The 21,074-nt window shown below is 43.7% G+C and overlaps 1 protein-coding gene across 1 annotated transcript in view; it reads right to left on the reverse strand.

Moving 5' to 3' along the window:
- Positions 1-18,585: 18,585 nt before the first annotated feature.
- Positions 18,586-21,074, reverse strand: part of LOC149440279 (uncharacterized) — a 60,962-nt gene continuing 58,473 nt past the window's right edge. The window contains 1 exon segment of the mRNA XM_089658836.1: positions 18,586-20,103. Coding sequence (XP_089514962.1) covers positions 18,741-20,103 — 1,363 coding nt within the window. The 3' untranslated portion in view covers positions 18,586-18,740.

Consider the following 21,074-nt stretch of genomic DNA (forward strand, 5'->3'; position numbering starts at 1 on the left):
CTGCTGTGTGTGCCTTTATTGTAGTGTCCCATTAGGGCACTTGGGGTCCCTGTTTGTATTATCCCCATGTGCATTGGGGTCACTATTGTTTGTGTTAGTCACGTGTCTGATCTTATTTTAGATTTATCATCTATATATGTTTTATGTCAATTATATATCTTATATTACTCATTTGTGTCTATTAGCGCTGCATCATATTTTCTTCTGTTCATGACCTATATGGTAGTGGTTTGGATGCTAGAAGCTTTAGTGTGTATTAATTACACAACATTTTTATTTTAATTTTACATAAGAGCGCAGGAGGATCTCTGTTTTATTTATAGATCCCCACAGGAACCCTGGGCCTTCAATATACTAATGTGTTTCCAGGACTTGCCCCTTCCTCAGAGCCTGCCTGCACAGTGTCTGTAACCTCTTTATAAATGGTCGGATATCGAGTCAAAGTGCTGCAGACGAGTTGTCACCTCCTCACCCAGAGGCAGGGACAGCGCCAATGAGTACCACCCACAACAAGCATAGAAGTCTATGAATGAATGATAACAATGGATGACAATACATGTACACAAGTCTTTGTGAAAACAGTGAAACATACAAAGGACACGGTATAAAATCTGTGTGAACAGTACATGTGCATGTGTAGAATCAAATATGTCACACGTATGTACCACCTATCATGTATATGTACTTCCTGTGCTGCATCTATGCCAACCTCCATGTGCACCACAGTGGGCAAACATGAGCTTGAAAAAGGGGTGAGGGGGATAAGTACCATAAGGATACCTGTTATCACCCTCTAGGAAGGCAGTGAATAGGTGGTGTAGGTGGCCCATTGGAACGCACACTGGCTGCTACAGGGCCAAAATATGGCCGCCGAGTGCTACACGTGTCAAGTAGGCATGGAGCTGGAATGCAAGCTCACATAGAAGCTGACACTGATTCCTTTACACTATTCTGCTGACCTCCCATCCTGTGCCCTGCTGACCCTGTACATTGCCCAACTATTGCTTTACACATTACTGCTGACCTCCCATCCTGTGCCCTGCTGACCCCTGTACACTGCCCAACTGATTCCTTTACACATTTCTGCTGACCTCCCATCCTGTGCCCTGCTGACCCCTGTACACTGCCCATCTGATTCCTTTACACATTTCTGCTGACCTCCCATCCTGTGCCCTGCTGACCCCTGTACACTGCCCAACTGATTCCTTTACACTCTTCTGCCGACCTCCCATCCTGTGCCCTGCTGACCCCTGTACACTGCCCAACTGATTCCTTTACACATTTCTGCTGACCTCCCATCCTGTGCCCTGCTGACCCCTGTACACTGCCCAACTGATTCCTTTACACTCTTCTGCTGACCTCCCATCTTGTGTCCTGCTGACCCCTGTACACTGCCCAACTGATTCCTTTACACATTTCTGCTGACCTCCCATCCTGTGCCCTGCTGACCCCTGTACACTGCCCAACTGATTCCTATACGCTCTTCTGCCAACCTCCCATCCTGTGCCCTGCTGACCCCTGTACACTGCCCAACTATTGCTTTACACTCTTCTGCTGACCTCCCATCCTGTGCCCTGCTGACCCCTGTACACTGCCCAACTATTCCTTTACACATTTCTGCTGACCTCCCATCCTGTGCCCTGCTGACCCCTGTACACTGCCCAACTGATTCCTTTACACTCTTCTGCTGACCTCCCATCCTGTGCCCTGCTGACCCCTGTACACTGCCCAACTGATTCCTTTACACATTTCTGCTGACCTCCCATTCTGTGCCCTGCTGACCCCTGTACACTGCCCAACTGATTCCTTTACACTCTTCTGCTGACCTCCCATCCTGTGCCCTACTGACCCCTGTACACTGCCCAACTGATTCCTTTACGCTCTTCTGCCACCTTCTCATCCTGTGCCCTGCTGACCCCTGTACACTGCCCAACTATTGCCTTACACTCTTCTGCTGACCTCCCATCCTGTGCCCTGCTGACCCCTGTACACTGCCCAACTATTCCTTTACACATTTCTGCTGACCTCCCTTCCTGTGCCCTGCTGACCCCTGTACACTGCCCATCTGATTCCTTTACACATTTCTGCTGACCTCCCATCCTGTGCCCTGCTGACCCCTGTACACTGCCCAACCGATTCCTTTACACTCTTCTGCTGACCTCCCATCCTGTGCCCTGCTGACCCCTGTACACTGCCCATCTGATTCCTTTACACATTTCTGCTGACCTCCCATCCTGTGTCCTGCTGACCCCTGTACACTGCCCAACTGATTCCTTTACACTCTTCTGCTGACCTCCCATCCTGTGCCCTGCTGACCCCTGTACACTGCCCAACTGATTCCTTTACACTCTTTTTCTGACCTCCCATCCTGTGCCCTGCTGACCCCTGTACACTGCCCAACTGATTCCTTTACACATTTCTGCTGACCTCCCATCCTGTGCCCTGCTGACCCCTGTACATTGCCCAACTGATTCCTTTACACTCTTCTGCTGACCTCCCATCCTGTGCCCTGCTGACCCCTGTACACTGCCCAACTGATTCCTTTACATTCTTCTGCCGACCTCCCATCCTGTGCCCTGCTGACCCCTGTACACTGCCCAACTGATTCCTTTACAGTTTTCTGCTGACCTCCCATCCTGTGCCCTGCTGACCCCTGTACACTGCCTGTAAGGAAATATGTCTTATTAACTGGCATCCATTTTGTATAATGCCTCCATTTTTAGATGTGTGAACAGTTATTTTGTTTTTGTAACTTCTCTCTTGTTTCCTTAGATTAGTTTAATTTCTCTAAAAGGAACTCCCTTATACTGTATGGTATCCCTCAACTATTTGCACTTTCTGTTCTTCACGTAACTATATTGATAAGAATGGAATGTTTCATTGGTCATCCTGAGATTAAGCCACGCCTACTGAGTTCTGTATAACCGTTCTTGTCATGCATTAAACTTTCAGAGATTTAGCTTGCAGACTTCCGTGTCAGAGCTTTATTTCTCCCAGGCCTGGTGGGTAAAATAATGTGGACAGGGGGCTCAGACATAGGTTGAATCCTTGCAATCTGGTTTCGGGAAGTGGGATTAAAGGTGTGGATGGTCAGCTAAGCTGAGCCAGTCTTAGTTTTACCTGGATTGTCCCCCTTTAAAGACCCCGAGATAGCAGCCCAAGTTTCCATTTGAGATTGTTGGATCTCACGGAGGGTCTTTAAGGTGGGTCCTCAAAGGGAATTCAGAGGTTTTGGAACCTAAGGGGAAATATTTCCAAGGCAGGTATAATTGTGAATTCACAGGAGTCCTCATTTACTTTTGCCATTGTAGAAGTATAAGTGCTTATTTGCTGCATTTTAAGAAACTGTGAAGTAGTAATTTGTGTTACAGTATAGGGATATTACAAGGGCCGTACTTTTAAGTGTGAAATTCCTGAAATGTTGAGAAGGCTTTGTAGGTGTTACAGCCTCTCCACTTCAGAGAATAAGTACTGATACTGTAATATTTATTGCTTTGCCTAACCGCTGATTTTTGCTTTAAGCAGGTATATCTAAGGTGAGAGATCTACCCAAAGCTTGTGCATAAAGTGTTAAGTGATATTGCTGAAAAAAAAGACAAAGACAAAATATCCTGAATTGTCTAGGTTTACTTGTAAGGAATATGTGATAACAGTATACGGGATGAAGTATCTGAAAGCAGCAGGTTTTCACTGGCTGAAATATGTGTCTGGTTACATTCCAGAGCACAGTAATTTGAATCTCCACTCTTAACCCCCCCCCACGGTCGGCTCCGACAAGTTATACAAAAGTATATTCAGCTTTGCCAAAAAGGGAGGATGATTTTTTTTTCTCCTCAGACCTTCAAGGACAGACCATCACAATCTCCCTTAGTTCAGGCAGAAAAACAGAGTCCTGATAGTACAGAAGTGAGGGGTATAGAAGAGGGAGGAGGAGAAGAGAGCCATACCAGACAGAACATGAAATTAACCACATGCTGCCCAGCCACTGTAGAAATATGGTGGCAGGGTGGCACAGCTGGGCAAAACCACATTTTAAAACCAGGTAGAAGCACGAGCGAGGCACGCCGCTGCCCTACCTGTCCCGCCGATCACGGCCGCAGTTGTCAGTCGCCGGGTCACAGCCGGTCATTACCGGCTATCTCCCGGTGATTAGCGGCAATCAGTGACAGAGAGCACAGCTGCAGTAGCTGTGCTTTCTGTCAGTTCCCTGACAGCTCCTGACACGCTGATCGGGACAGAAGAGTTTCTCTCTCTCGATCAGCGGTGTCCCGTGCAGTACACCCCCCGCCCCCTAGTAAAACACTCCCCTCACACAGTTAACCCTTTCACTGAATAATAAACTTAACCCCTTCCTCCCCAGTGCCATTAGTACAGTGTCAGTGGTTTTTTTTTTGCATTGATCACTGTATTAGTGTCACTGGGGATGTCAGTGACCCCAAGTCAGTTCCCCCCCAGTGTCAGAATGTCCGCAGTCCCGCCATAAGTCGCTGATCGCCGCCATAAGTCACTGATCGCCACCATAAGTCACTGATCACCACCATAAGTTGCTGATCGCCACCATAAGTCACTGATCACCACCATAAGTCGCTGATCGCCACCATTATTAGTATTAAAAAAAATTAAAAATCCCAGTATTATTCCCGCCATTTGTAAACGCTATAACTTTCACGTAAACCAATTAATTTACACGTATTGGGTTTTTTTTTTAGCAAAGACATGTCGCAGAATGCATTTTGGCAGAAATTTATGACTAAATTTGATTTTTAAATTTTTTTTACTGGACATGTTTTATAGCAAAAAGTCCAAAATATTGTTTTTTTTCCTCAAAATTGTCAGCCTTTTTTTTATAGCGCAAAAAAAAAAACGCACAGGCGATCAAATACCACTGAAAGAAAGCTCAATTTGTGGGAAAAAAAGGATGTAAATTTCATTTATGTACCGTATTGCATGACCGCGCAATTGTCCGTTAAACTAGCGCAGCGCTGTATAGCAGAAAAATGGCGTAAATTGCAGTATCTATCCCATAGTTTGTAGACGCTATAACTTTCACACAAAGCAATCAATATACACTTATTGGGATTTTTTTTACCAAAAACATGGAGCAGAATACATTTTGGCCTAAATTTATAACTAATTTTGAGTTTACTATATATTTTTTATAGCTGAAAGTAAAAAATATTGTTTTTCTTCAAAATTTTTGGTCTTTTTTTGTTTATAGCATGAAAAATAAAAAGCGCACAGGTGATCAAATACCACCGAAAGAAAGCTCTATTGGTGTGAAAAAATGGATGCAAATTTTGTTTGGAAGCAGCATTGCATGACCGCGCAATTATCAGTTGAATTAGTGCAGCGCCGAGTAGCAAAAAGAGGCGTGGTCATTAAGGGGGGTAAATCCTCAGGAGGACAAGTGGTTAATAATTGATGGAATTTTGGGATATGACATGGACTCAGGGTTTGACTGGACAAAGGGGCCTAAAATATATGTTCTAGTTGATCCTGGAACCCAGGCAGCCACTCATGTATGGCTGAAGTAAGACATTAAGAGAAAGGTGTGATAGTAGGTGACAGCCGAGATGGACAGAATATGGAAGAGTAGGAAATCATTAGCAATTGCTGTAGTTTGTAAGCAAGGAACAAAAGAGACGGTGACAGAGAATGGGAAAAGACTGAGGAATGTTTGGAAGGAAGAAGCTGGGATGGATATAGTTAGTGCAGAAATGGGCATTATATATATCCAAACCTTGATGGCGGGATTCAGATTTGAAGTTTTGCTGTTGGTAAGACGGCCTATTTCAAACTGCACAGAGATGGATGCAGGTACATTTGAAAAACAAGTGATAGAGAAAGACACTGCTGGATGTTTTGAGGTCTCCAAATTTACTAAAAAAGCACATTTTCAGGGGTTACAACATAGTTCTAATCCTATAGAAAGAGGTAGCAATAGAAATAGGGGACAAGAGTAGAATGTGAACCTTCAGATGGAATCACTGGGACATGTGCCAAAACCTGGGACACCCCCTTTGAGTATTTCAGACTCTCACAGGAAAGGTTCCATAGTGAAACATTCTTTCAAGATCATATCAGGAGTCCCTGTGAATTTGCTAGGCAGAGATCTGTTGGGAAAATTCAAGGCCACAATCAGGATAAGTGAGAAGGGAGGGGTGCACATGGAGTCTTCTCACTGTTTTGTGAGCATGGAAGATTTAGACAAAGTGAAGTCTGTGCCAACAGTAAACTAGATGTACCGTATATACTCGAGTATAAACCGAGTTTTTCAGCACATTTTTTGTGCTGAAAAACGCCCCCCTCGGCTTATACTCGAGTAAACGTCTGCAGGGGGCTGCTGTCTCTTACCTGGCTCCGGTCCCGCGACGATCCGGTCCAGGAAGCGCGGCTGCTCCTTCATTCGGTTCGTCCACTGGATGTTCGCGCGGCTGCTCGGCTCCGCCTTCTCACCGGTGATTGGCCACCAGAACTGTAGCTCAGGAAAGGCACACAGGCGGCCAATCACCGGCGAGGAGGCGGAGCTGAGCGGCCCTGCGAAAATTGAGTGAAGGAGATGCAGGTAAGTGTGCCGTGCTTAGGTGCTGCTGCAACCACATATACTGGCTGCAGCAGCACCATACTGGAACAGGGGTCAGCAAGTGTCAGTGGGAGGAATAGTGCCCCATCATTGGTGTCACTGACACGGTACGTGTGCCGTGCTTAGGTGCTGCTGCAACCACATATACTGGCTGCAGCAGCACCATACTGGAACAGGGGTCAGCAAGTGTCAGTGGGAGGAATAGTGCCCCATCATTGGTGTCACTGATACCAATGATGGGGCATTATTCCTCCCACTGACACCAACGATGGGCACTTTTCCTCCCCCCCACTGACACCAACGATTGGGCACTATTCCTACCCCCCCCACTGACACCAATGATGGGGCACTATTCCACCCCCCACTGACACCAATCATTGAGCACTATTCCACCCCCCACTGACACCAATCATGGGATACTATTCCTCCCCCCACTGACACCAACGATGGGGCACTTTTCCTCCCCCCCACTGACACCAACGATGGGGCACTATTCCTCCACCCCCCCACTGACACCAATGATGGGATACTATTCCTCCCACTGACACCAATGTTGGGACACTATTCCTCCCACTGACACCAATGATGGGACACTATTCCTCCCACTGACACCAAAGATGGGGCACTATTCCACTGACACCAATAATGGGGTGCTATTCCCCCCACTGATACTAATGATGGGGCACTATTCCTGCCACTGATACCAATGATGGGGCACTATTCCTCCCACTGACACCAATGATGGGGCACTATTCCTCCCACTGACACCAATGATGGGGCACTATTCCTCCCACTGACACCAATGATGGGGCACTATTCCTCCCACTGATACCAATGATGGGGCACTATTCCTCCCACTGACACCAATGATGGGGCACTATTCCTCCCACTGATACCAATGATGGGACACTATTCCTCCCACTAATACCAATGATGGAGCACTATTCCTCCCACTGACAACAATGATGAGGCACGATTCTTCCCACTGACACCAATGATGGGGTACTATTCCTCCCACTGATACCAATGATGGGGCACTATTCCTCCCACTGACACCAATGATGGAGCACTATTCCTCCCACTGACAACAATGATGAGGCACGATTCTTCCCACTGATACCAATGATGGGGCACTATTCCTCCCACTGACACCAATGATGGAGCACTATTCCTCCCACTGACAACAATGATGAGGCACGATTCTTCCCACTGACACCAATGATGGGGCACTATTCCTCCTACTGACAACAATGATGAGGCACGATTCTTCCCACTGGTGTTCCCACCCTCGGCTTATACTCAAGTCAATAGTTTTTCCCAGTTTTTTGTGGTAAAATTAGGTAACTCGGCTTATATTCGGGTCGGCTTATACTCGAGTATATACAGTATATTAACTACAGTAAACTAGATGGTATATTCCCTGTACACCTTACAAGGCCAGACTCAAACCTGGAGTTGGTCCAGTATATCAAAAGCAGTATCCTTTGTCACAAGGAGATTGATGGTACTTACTGTTTAGTGCAAGATCTCAGGGCCATTAACAATCTCATTATTCCAATTGCACCCATCGTCCCAGATGTGCCTTCATGGATTACCTCCATACCACACGATACACAGTATTATACTGTGATTGATTTAAGCAAAGTTTTTTTTATTCCGTCCAAGTTGACGAAGAGACACAACTACTGTTAAGTTGTATTCTGACCAACAGTTAACCTGGGCCAGATTACCCCAAGGCTACGTGAATTCTCCAGCTGTATATTCCATGGCCCTCCAAGAATCCTTAAAGGGTTGGGCACCCCACCATGGTTACACGTTGCTCAAGTACGTGGATGACATTATTTTGTTTATCCAACAGGGAGGCTTGTAGGCAGGACAGTATATCTCTGTTAAATTTTCTGGATACAAAGGGACACAAGGTGGCAAGGCATAAGGTACAATGTTGTCAAATTCAGTGGATTACTTGGGTTTCACTTTGTCACAAGGCACCAGAATGGTGAGTCAGTCCAGGATCCTAGTCATTACAGGTCTGCCCCACCCAAAAACTAAAAAGGAAATGTTCTCCTTCCTTGGTATGGTCAACTATTGTTGCCAATGGATACCTGACTGCTCCCATTGTGACAACATACTCAGGCAGCACACTAAGGCTGAGGCTTCAGACCTTACTGAGTGGGACGAAGTATCCACCAATGCCTACCAAATCTTGAGGTCCTCGCTAGTTTCCTCTCCTGCTCTGGGTTTTGATGTTTAGTTTCATGTGTATGCTCATGATAATTGTAAAACCATGATGGTTGTGGTCGCTCAGGATCATTGAGGACACATGAGGCAAGTAGCCCATTTTTCAAAAGTAGTGCCAAGTCCGGTACAAGGCATGTCGGCATGTCTGAGAGCCCTGGCCGTCTGTGCCGTGGCGGTGGAGGACTCAATGAGCGTGGCCCTGGGACATAAAACCATCCTTCATATTGCACATCATGTTCTGCATGTCCTTAAGAACCTCACTACGCAGCACATGACAGCACAAAGGGAAAGTGGTTATGAAGTGATTTTGACATAAACTGCTAATTTAGAAGTGAAATATGTAGGTTCTAATTCTGGTCCCTTAGGTATGCTATAGTTTGCTAGGGATAAAAGGTGAAACTGACAACCCACCCGAGGAACATGATTGTGTTCAGGTAATACATGAGGATACCACTCCCAGAATAGACATACAACAAAAAGGGTTGACAGTAGATGCAAATGATCTAATGCCAAAGGGAAGTATAACAGGACTCCCACGTCACAGTGCACAGTTCTATGGCATAGGACATTGGGGTTGACAGGTAGTGAGAGATGAAATAAAGAAAAGATTTTTTTGTAAAGGAAGTCATCCCTCGATGAGGATGTCTGGTAAGTATAGACTTGGACATAGGACCAACATTTATTTCAAAGGTTACACACAAGGTAACCAAACTGATGAGCATTGACTGGAAGTTCCACATACCCTACCATCCACAGAGTTCTGCTCAGGTAGAATGGGCAAATAGGACCCTGAAGGAGAAACTAAGGAAGGTAACAGGTGGGACATTAAAGGGATGGGAGGTGTATTTGCCAGCTGTTCTGGCTGAGATGAAGATGACACCTAATAAAATCACCAAATTTTCCTTTTTGAAATTTTTTATGGGCTGCCATTCCCCACCCCCCTTGACAAGAGGTCCTTTGGTAGTTATGCCAGGAAATTTAGATATATCCAGGAATTGATTAGGGTGTCCAATGGTGTATACGGTGATTTCTCTCTTTTGTTTTCTTTTTTTCCCACAGATAATCCAAACCACCCGTACAAGCCAGGAGATCGGGGAGTGGTTAAGGACCTTCACAGACACAAGACCACAGATCCACCATACGGAAAACCTATCATAGTGATGGCTGTGATGAGAACCGCAGTTCTGACTGCTGTTTCCAAAGTCTGGATCCCAGAACCACCAAAGAACCAAGCGCAACAGATGGAGCAAGAAAAGGAGACAGACCTGTAAACACCCTCCAATTTTCAGGATGTTGCTTCATCCGGAGACAGTCTGGAAGAATTTTCTTTTGATCAGGTTATCTCTCAGTGATAACTTTTTCAGTGGCTTACTGGGCTAGTCACTGCTACTATCACCAAGATGAATGGCCACCAATCTGTGGCCACAACAGTAAGACTGTGAATGACGCTGAACTAATAAAAAAGCAGCAGAAAAGATCATTGACTGAAAATATGTCACTATTGAAATGTAAGTATAGGTATGCCAAGCTCTCAGGAATTGAGAGTTGTTGGGTTTGGAGTAGGCTCCACCCTGAAACCGTGAACATTCCTTTGTATGCTGCACCAAAAAAAGTGACATCAATGTTTATTGGTAATCTGAGTATTATCCTCACAAATGTTACTACAAGGCCGAAATCTGAAGTGTTGGGAGTTATGATGGAACCTGAATGGTGTTTTCATTTAGGCAACTAAAAAATGAAGGAAATAATTTTGTAGTAAGTCTAAAGTGAATGTCAATGGGAAGGTACCTGAGGACGGTGACTTTGTACACTACTAAGAATAGATAACAAAAAAAACAGGAAACATAACTACAGGTGTTTTTTTTAATGTTGAATTTGAATGACCAAGTTGTGTGAATCTACTGCTGATTATGAGTGTTGTACATGGATACATAACACTTCTCCTGAGATCCCAGACTGCTATGAAGTCATTGAGAATCAGAGAGAATGTTTTTAAGAAAGTAGACATGCCGATTTTGTTATATTTTTTACTAATATGTATGTTGTTGCTAAATTTTGCATGTGCATTTGTAACATGTTTTTAAAGAACTCGGATTCATATTGGAAAAAATAACTGTGAAACTTGATGTGTTGTCACTGTGGCCCTGATTTACCAAGACGTGAGTCTACCACCAGACTCTGAACATTCAGGCAGACTCAGTTAAATCAATCAAGACCTGTCAGTCTCCTGAGCGGCATCTAGCAATCTCATTGACGAACGTCTACTTTGCTATTAGTAAATGTGGTATCCCATCTGGCACATTTTTAGGTGCAATACCGGATATGTTCGCTAGATGGCGCACAAGCTCAGGCTTTGTACCATTGGCGTTTTTGTGTTAGCATAAGAGAATACTTAGAATGTAACAAATAATACACCTATATTATAATTTATTAATTTTTTTTGCTGTTTCTCCAAAATGATCAGACAACTAATGCATTTACTAATGAATGTCATACATTCTATTTTCAAATGTTAAACATTTTCACACTTATATCTCAAATATGTCTAGTTCTAAATTCCCAATATAATGATATAGCTTCCTTCTCTGTAATCATGTAACTATTCTATGTTAAAGTCATAGTGCAGCGCTATAAATGCATGTGATCAATAATGAACGCATGTAAAAACCAAAAAGTGCAAATAATTGCAATAATGATGTAAAATGGTAAATGGTGCTAACATAAGTTCACATAATCATTCCTGAAAAATTGAATGTCCTTGGTGTGAGAGTACCAACTCAGAGAGTGCCTATGAATGGCACGTGTGGTTTCTCCGTGACGGACAGTAGTGCATGAACACGTGAAAGGTAAACCACCCTTGGGACTGGTCTACACTCACCAGAACAAAAGTATTAATGTGCATGGGTTATACACATCACACATCTGGGGGTGCAGCAGTATGCTGGCAGCTATGGGTTAGTCATCCAGCTCCATCCATCCATCCATCCATCCATCCATCAGGGTGGGTGCCCAAATGGTCCTGGGGAGTAATTAGCTCAGCCACAGGAGCCAGAAAGGTGCTTAATAGTGTAGTACACTGTCACAGGGGTGGATGACCTTTCACAAGTTCATGCACTACTGTCCGTGGTTATATTTATCTTGTGTAATACCATTTTACTAGTCTATATCATTTGACCAGCGCTCACTTTATCATTTTTAAACAATGTAACTATTCTACATTGTATCTCAAACTGTGTCTCCCACAGTGGTTTAGTGGTTAGAGCTTGGAACTTACAGCACTTGGGTCATGGGTTCTAATCCTAGTCATGGCTGCATCCCAGTTTTCATGCTTTCCCTGTATGGATGTGTTTCTGCCAACACTTAAAAAAGACATGTTGTTAGGTTCATTTGGCCTACATAAATGTTAAAAAATAACATTTATGAATGTTAACAAAATGGAGATCAATTTTCTGGGTTGTGTCAGTGCCAGGAATATTGATCAATCAATTATGATTTTGCCTAATGACTAGAAAGTGGATGAATGTTACCTGCGTCCTGTTCTTCTGCCAATTAGGAAATGTGCAAGTTTCATGCTGTGTATATTTCATTGTAACTTTTTTTTCTTCTTTTAAATCTGTCTCCTTATACAACTTGACCCCCTCCCCCACCCCATCATCACCTGTCCCATATGCAAATCTATGGATCACCGCCACACTCTTTTTAACTATTTACTGATCAAGTGAATGTGTCTCATTTTCTATCAGCTACAGCTCAGATCTCACATTATTATACGATTGCTGATTGTATATCACCACTAATCTGATTGAATTTACAATCCCTGGTCAGTCCCGTTCCCTGACCTCAAATAATCTTTGGACCAGTTCACACTACATGTGTTTCAGTTGCTTTTTCGGCATCACAAACGCACAGAAAGAAGGTTATATGGTTGTCAATGTGATAGTTCACATCAGCGCTTGCATTTTCAGTGCATTGCAGGTGCTGTAAACAAAGTTGACCACGCTGCATTGTTTCTGCACAGAACTGTACTGGAACACATTGAAATGTCCTTGAATGTACTAAAACGCACACGTCCCTAATTAAATTGAATAAAAATAAAGTAGAAAAAACAAACTGGAAGGGATACAAAAATGCAATGCAACGTGTCCAAAACACATCCAAAATGTACTGGAACACATTAAACATGCATGCCAAAAGTGCATGCAAAAACGCATCATGAACACATCTAGACTGTTTCTATAGTGTGAACTGGCCCTTTGGACTTGTTCACACCATTGGTGGTGCAGAAACGCATGCAAGAACACACATTTTCCAGCACAGCAAAGAAATGCAATGCCCTTTGCAGATGCGTGCGGTTAGGTGCAACACACTTTTAAAATAATATGCCTGCAGTATTTTTGCATGTTTCCACACATTAGGCAGCCCATTGAAATTAACAAGCCTCTGGAGTGGTCCTCTGGCCTATACAGCATGAATGAGGGGGTTGTTTATGTGGCTAGAGCCACCTGTTACACTATGGGGACACAGCAGCTGTATGAACACAGGTTTTAATCTAACAGGTGTGAAGGCGTGGGGAAGTGGCCCTGAATGCTCACTGTCTGTGTTCAGGGCTGTACACCTGCACCCATATGCTTGTCAAATTATGACCTGCAGCAATTCCATAGTGTAACATAGGTTGCCTGCAAACAGTGATAGCCACAAAAACAAACCACTGATTCCCACTCTACAGGCCACAGCACCCATGAGCCCCAAAACCTCAATTACACCTCAATTACACACACAGCTTTATTTATGAACTCAGTACAGTTTTATCATTTAGATTTCACAGGAATATGGTTGGGATTATGTCCATTAATAATGTTTTTAGTGTATTTTTACCATAAATATAATTTGGATATTTTCTCTGGCGGTGGGGGGCTGTCAGGTATGCTGTACGGGGCCCGTGATATCTAACAGTGGCCCTGGGTGTATGCTTGTGTCTGTGCCACCTGTATAGTTAGGAAGAACCTTTAAACTCTGCTATGTACCTCAATGGATCTAGGAATTGGACATGTTTTCAACTGAAAATACAACAATTATTAGTAATGTTTCCCCAGAAAATGAGGATCAGCTCCTCGGTGGAGAACAGCGATCTCGCCATGTCCAGATGTGGTTCCAATTCCAAAAAAGAACAATTCACAAAACTAAAAAATAGACTTGCAAATTACCACTAAACTCTCCTAACTACACTCCCATTCACTCACACTCCCCACTTCCGGGTGTGTGCAAACGTCCTTCCGCCAACGTCATGACGTATTTCCAGTATGACAGCTGCTCTAGCGCCTCCTCCAACAGCCGTATTGGCGTTTATTTGTGCACCATAGCAATTTTACATGCGGCTCCATTGTGTATATGACATTCGCAAATATATGTTTGCAGTTCTATTGTAGATTTGGCAATGGTGAATGTATGCTTGCAGCTATACTGTGTATATGACATTGGTGAATGTATGCTTGCAGCTATACTGTGTATATGAGATTGGTGAATGTATGCTTGCAGCTATACTGTGTATATGACATTGGTGAATGTATGCTTGCAGCTCTACTGTGTATATGACATTGATGAATGTATGCTTGCAGCTATACTGTGTATATGACATTGATGAATGTATGCTTGCAGCTATACTGTGTATATGACATTGGTGAATGTATGCTTGCAGCTATACTGTGTATATGAGATTGGTGAATGTATGCTTGCAGCTATACTGTGTATATGACATTGGTGAATGTATGCTTGCAGCTCTACTGTGTATATGACATTGATGAATGTATGCTTGCAGCTATACTGTGTATATGACATTGGTGAATGTATGCTTGAAGCTCTACTGTGTATATGACATTGATGAATGTATGCTTGCAGCTATACTGTGTATATGACATTGGTGAATATATATTTGCCAGTAAAGGCCCAAAGTCAACATAAATTGGGGGCCCAATTTTTTGCTGTTAAGAGGATTGTAGAAAAAGAATAGCTAGCTGCACATTGAACACAACCTATTCATTGGTACATAACATGGTCTTGTGGTGCAATAGGGGGCTTTTGGTTTGTTATTTTGGACATACTTGCACATGTGCGCTCTAACAAGGAAGATTTGGGCATATTATATAGCTAGCACAAATAAGTGTTAGGGGTGCTAGTACATTTAGGATACTTATATAGCGCTGTCAATTTATGCAGCGCTTTACATATAGATGTGGTAAATTCACATCAGTCCCTAACCCTCAAGGGGCGTACTAAGAGTCCTAACTTACATTCATACATATACTAGGTCCAATTTTGACAGGATCCAATTAACCTACCAGCATGTCTTTAGAGTGTGGGAGGAAACCGGAGTACCCAGAGGAAACACAGGCACAGGGAGAACATGCATACTCCAGGAAGGAGGTGCCATGGCTGGGATTTGAACCAATGACCCTAGAACTGCCAGGTGGAAGTGCTAACCATTTAGCCACTGTGCAACATTCGACTAGAACATGAAATAAAACCCCCCAAAAATACATAGTACAAATGTTTATTGATCAAATACACATTCCACATTTATTTGGACAGCAACAAAAAGCTACATTCAATATCTTGGTGTGAAAAAAAAAAAGAAAAAAAAAAAAGCAGGATTGATGTTGCTAAAATAGAACAGTCCTGCTCATAAGAGCTTACAATCTAAAAGACTATACTTCTAATGAACTGTGCTTTCACAGGTTACAGCAGGAAACAGTTATTATCACTTGGGCTTATTCACAAAACAAGCTGCAGATCGAAATATCAATATAAAAATACATACGTGCCAAAATAAAAACACCTCCCACCTCCCCAAATCCCCCACATATACATTTCTCACCATGTTTGTCTGAAAACTGCATTTCATTCTAAATAAAGCAAACTTGGAAGAGCAGAGCAATGGACATGTGTTAGGATTACAATGCAAAGATAATAAACACAATCATTGTACAATAACACACAAACACCTTAGAAGGAAGAACATGGAAAATATTTACAGCCCACATCAAAACACAGCATGAGTGTGGCCTGGGGGCAATTCACTACAATATCTCTTCCCCCCCAAACACAGCGTGAGTGTGGCCTGGGGCAATTCACCACAATATCTCTTCCTCCCCCAAACCACCACAGACAAGGACATGCAGAAATAATGTGCCTGTACAAGGCTAAAATCAGCCACTACTGCATCTCTTTATATAAGGTAGGCCACACCCACCACTGTCATTCATTTGGTCAGAGAAAGTGTTTGCACCTGATGAATCCTCTTCCCACCTGCGTTAACCCTTGGTATACAGGCCCCACAAATCAGAGTCAGAAAGAAAGCCACAGTGACGTGTACCTGTGCAGCATACAACAGAACATTGAACAGGGATGTGAAGGGAACCCTATTGGCAATATTTCTTGGCCCTATGGCCACAATTCACTCTAGATTATCGCATGAGTTAAGGCAGTCACATGACCACATCTCGCATGCAATACTGAAAATGTCAATTCACTTTTGCTAGTATGTGGCATTTCCCATAAATCGGAAAAACACTCAGGAAATCAAACATAAAAAGGCCTTACTCGACGGTCACATCAAAGCCGATTTAGAAATTGTGCGATGTACAGTGAAGATGCCGATTTCCTTGCGATTTGCAAAACATCTGACACAGATATCTATGCAAATCGGCACAAAAGTAGTACATGTACTACTATAGAAATCAGTGTAGGAAACGCACCCATGTGACTGCTCTAATAGCAGACAATAGGGTGTGACTTGGCATATGATTTGCAGGTCGCATGCCATGCAAATCACATGCCAAGCCGCATCCAGGGTGCTTGATTTCAGGTGCGATTTGGGAATTGAAATTGTACCTGATATCCGATCTAATGAATGTGGATGTGAGTGTCTTAACGTAAGCGATTTGCTGCAGCACAATTTCAAAAGTAGTTCTTGTCTAACTTTTTCAGCATTTTGTAGCGATTTCACATATAGACTACAATAGAAATCGCAATGCAAAACACAATTGAAAACACAATAACTCATTGGTAAATCTACAGAAAACACGGTGAAATTGCCAACAAAAAGCACAATTTTAAATCACATCTAGTGTGAACCAAGCAGGCAATTCAACAAAGGAAATAAATCTTTGAAGGCATGCGGTATCTGCATGCTCAGATAAGGGTCTGATATGGATTTGGGAGGGGGGGACTCCATGCCATTATTTTATTAATTTTTTTAATCCTTTTCTCTCTCGCTCACTCTTCTCATGCTTTGACAAACCTTCCCAAAAGGGAGTGGAGTGCAAACCAGCATTATCCAATCAATCATTAGTCCAGGCCCTTATCTCATCCCATTGTTTGACATTCACATAAGGTGCTACTTTAATGGTGTTTGAACAGTCAAGGCCTCATTCTAATTCACATTCTAGGGATCATTTAGACAGAAAGCAAAGATGCTGCCACCAGCACATGTATGTTAGGGTAGTCACACGAAGATCATGCAAATTCATTGCTGTGGTTGGGATTCAAACTGACAACCCTAGCGTTGTGAGGCAGTAGTGCTAACCACTAATCCACGGAGCTGTTGAACACTAATCCTGCCTGTATTTCTGTGGTGTGAATCAATCCTAAGTCCCTGGGCAAGGTCAGTGTAACTAGCCAGATATCTCCAATGTGACACAAATGTTGTGCTATGTTGCCAATTCAGATGTATGTTGGTTCTATGTATCCCAATACAAAGGATTGCAATACTAATACAGGCGTACCTCGGTGTACCAACGCCTCGGTTAATGGAATTTTCGGTTTACGAATGAAAATCCATTGAAAATAATGCGTCAGTTTACACAATACAAAGTGTATGTCGGCGCTGATTTTTAAATGCAAATGCCGCCTTTTTTTTTTCTTCACTATAGTTCACAAGCTTAGAAGTCACTTTCCCCGAAGTTACAGAAAACTTTGTATCTTTTAATAAACTCAAAGTAAACATTGTTTCCTTTAGGGACATAAACTCCAAGAAAACTTTCTCTTTTAGCTGGGGGAAGTGACAGGTGAATTTCTGAGCTATAGTGAAGAAAATAAAAGGGAGAATTACATTCAAAAACCAGCACCATAATAAATAAAAAATGGTGTGGGGTCCCCCCTCCCATCCACACCAAGTCCTTCAGGGGTCCCCCCTTCCATCCACACCAAGCCACTCAGGTTTGGTATAGATCTTAAAGGATAACCTCATGACAAAACAAAAAAAATGGCATGGACCCCCCCAAATCCATACCAAACCCTTATCCGAGCAAGCAGCCCGGCAGGTCAGGAAAAGAGGAGTTGAGCAAGCGCTCCGCCCCTCCTGAACCATACCAGGCCACATGCCCTCAACATGGGGGGGTGCTTTGGGGTAGGGGGGCTCCCCCCAAAGCACCTTATCCCCATGTTGCTGGGGACAAGAGCCTCTTCCTGATAACCCTGGCCGGCGGTTTTTGGGGTCTGCGGGCAGGGGGCTTATCAGAATCTGGAAGCCCCCTTTATCAAGGGGGCCACCAGATTCCAGCCCCCCCTTTGTGAATGAGTATGGGGTACATGGTACTGCTACTCATTCACAAAAAAAGCAAAAAGTGTAGCATAAAAAAAGACAGAACATGGTCTTTGAGAAGTCCTTTAATAAAAGAAGAATCTAAAAGAATGTCCCCCGAAGTAGATCCAACGTCAATCACGAAGCCCGCCACCGGCGACCCACAAAAAGAAAAAAGGTTTTGTTCCCGACGATGGCTGCCCAGACCTGTGCTCTAAGTCTGGTTGACAGCTCTCAAATATGTAAGAGGCGGAGCCACCTGGGGACATCATCCGAGTGACCCATGACACATGCTTGATCCCTGATGTACAGGAAGACAGGACTTCAGTGAGGAACATTTCCTCACTCAGGACAGGAAAGTGGCTTCTCCCCCGTGTGAGATCTTTGATGTCTGTAAAGACTAGACTTCTGTGAAAAACATTTTCCACACTCAGAACAGGAATATGGCTTTTCCCCTGTGTGCAATCTCTGATGTAGTTTAAGTTGGGACTTCACTGAAAAACATTTCCCGCACTCAGGACAGGAATACGGCTTCTCCCCCGTGTGAGATCTCTGATGTATGTGAAGACTGGACTTACATGAAAAACATTCCCCACACTCAGGACAAGAAAACCGCTTCTCCCCCGTGTGAGATCTCTGATGTGTGTGAAGACAGGACTTACATGAAAAACATTCCCCACACTCAGGACAAGAAAACCGCTTCTCCCCCATGTGAGATCTCTGATGTGTGTGAAGACAGGACTTACATGAAAAACATTCCCCACACTCAGGACAAGAAAACTGCTTCTCCCCTGTGTGAGATCTCTGATGTTTATGAAGATTGGAATTCTCTGAAAAATATTTCCCACACTCAGAACAGTAATACGGCTTTCACCCCGTGTGAGATTTCTGATGTGTGTGAAGACTAGACTTCCGTGAAAAACATTTCCCGCACTCAGGGCAAGAATACAGCTTCTGCCCCATGTGAGATCTCTGATGTTTATGAAGAATGGACTTAGCTGAAAAGCATTTCCGGCACTCAGGACAGGAATATGGCTTTTCCAAATTGTGACATCTCTGATGTCTTTGTAGATTCGACTTATCTGAAAAACATTTTCCACACTCCAGACAGGAAAATGGCTTAACCCCCTTGTGAGATCTCTGATGTTTGTAAAGCCTGGACATCACTGAAAAACATTTCCCGCACTCAGGACAGGAATATGGCTTCTCCCCCGTGTGAGATCTCTGGTGTATGTAAAGATAATACTTCAGTGTAAAACATTTACCACATTCAGAGCAGGAATGTGGCTTTTCCCCCGTGTGAGATCTCTGATGTGTGTAAAGACTGGACTTCACTGAAAAACATTTCCCACACTCAGGACAGGAATACGGCTTCTCCCCCGTGTGAGATCTCTGATGTGTGTAAAGACTGGATTTTTGTGAAAAACATTTCCCGCACTCAGGACAGGAATACGGCTTCTCCCCCGTGTGAGATCTCTGATGTGTGTTAAGACTGGATTTTTGTGAAAAACATTTCCCACACTCAGGACAGGAATACGGCTTCTCCCTTGTGTGAGATCTTTTATGCAAATTAAGATGGGATTTAGAATGGAAACATTTCCCACACTCAAGACAGGAATACGGCTTCTCTCCTGTGTGAGATCTTTTATGCCTATTAAGATTGGAATTACAATGGAAACATTTCCCGCACTCAGTACAGGAGAAGCTCTTCCCTATTGGAAGGCCGGCCTGGTCCCGCACAGTCTGAGGTTCCTCAGGATACGAGGAATCCGATGGTCCATCTACACTGAGTGGTGCCGGATGGACATTGGAGGGAGCCGGGTTTTCTCCTGGACTATACTGTGTGATGTCCTCATCTTCTACTTTCCAGTCTGGAGACAAAGTGAGACAATCCTCTGAGGTTTTCCTCATCTCCCGGCCATGGACTAAAAGACAAAGATTACTAGACAGGAGCTGATTGGTTCCCCCAAACTAGGACTCCGCCCACATCAGGCAGCTTGGTCTCAATTCCACCCTCAAGGGAACTAGGAAATGGCTCCTCTGATCTCCTACCAGGTCATTTCTTTATTCATGGACCTTAGTCAGAGAGTGAGGAAACAACCAGAACTGTCTTTTATAGGAGGGACAGTGATGAGGGGATTATAGGACGAGGGTCCCCACCCCCTCTATCACTCATCGCCATCTTCCCAACACAAGAAGTATTGCACTTCCTTATTTAGTCCATGATTTAGTCATGAAGAACAGCTGGGCTGAGCCCCACCAGAGGTCAGAGAGTGAGGATGGGGGGGAGAACAACCAAGATGAAGACTGGACTGATCCTGAAGACCACCATCATTGGGGTATTGACTCCTCCCTCATTATCACTTCCTGTTTAAGGGTCAAAAGTTCGAGGATGTTATCACATTATTATCACCATGTAAAAGTCTGTGCTCCAATCACATCATCCGATATAAAATGTCCAGCTGGGAGGAAATGGGTTTAACAAAAGAGAATCCATATTATGTGTATATATAGCAGTGGGGGGAGGGGGAGAGCAGAAGTCAGGACTATGGAATGTACAACATAGAGTATATAGCGCAGGGGTCAGGAGTATGTAATGTACAACATAGAGTATATAGTGCAGGGGTCAGGAGTATGTAATGTACAACATAGAGTATATAGTGCAGGGGTCAGGAG

The sequence above is a fragment of the Staurois parvus genome, unplaced genomic scaffold (genome assembly GCF_062004578.1).
Source record: "Staurois parvus isolate SC_StPar_1 unplaced genomic scaffold, SC_StPar_1.0 ptg001098l, whole genome shotgun sequence".
Classification (NCBI taxonomy): Eukaryota; Metazoa; Chordata; class Amphibia; order Anura; family Ranidae; genus Staurois; species Staurois parvus.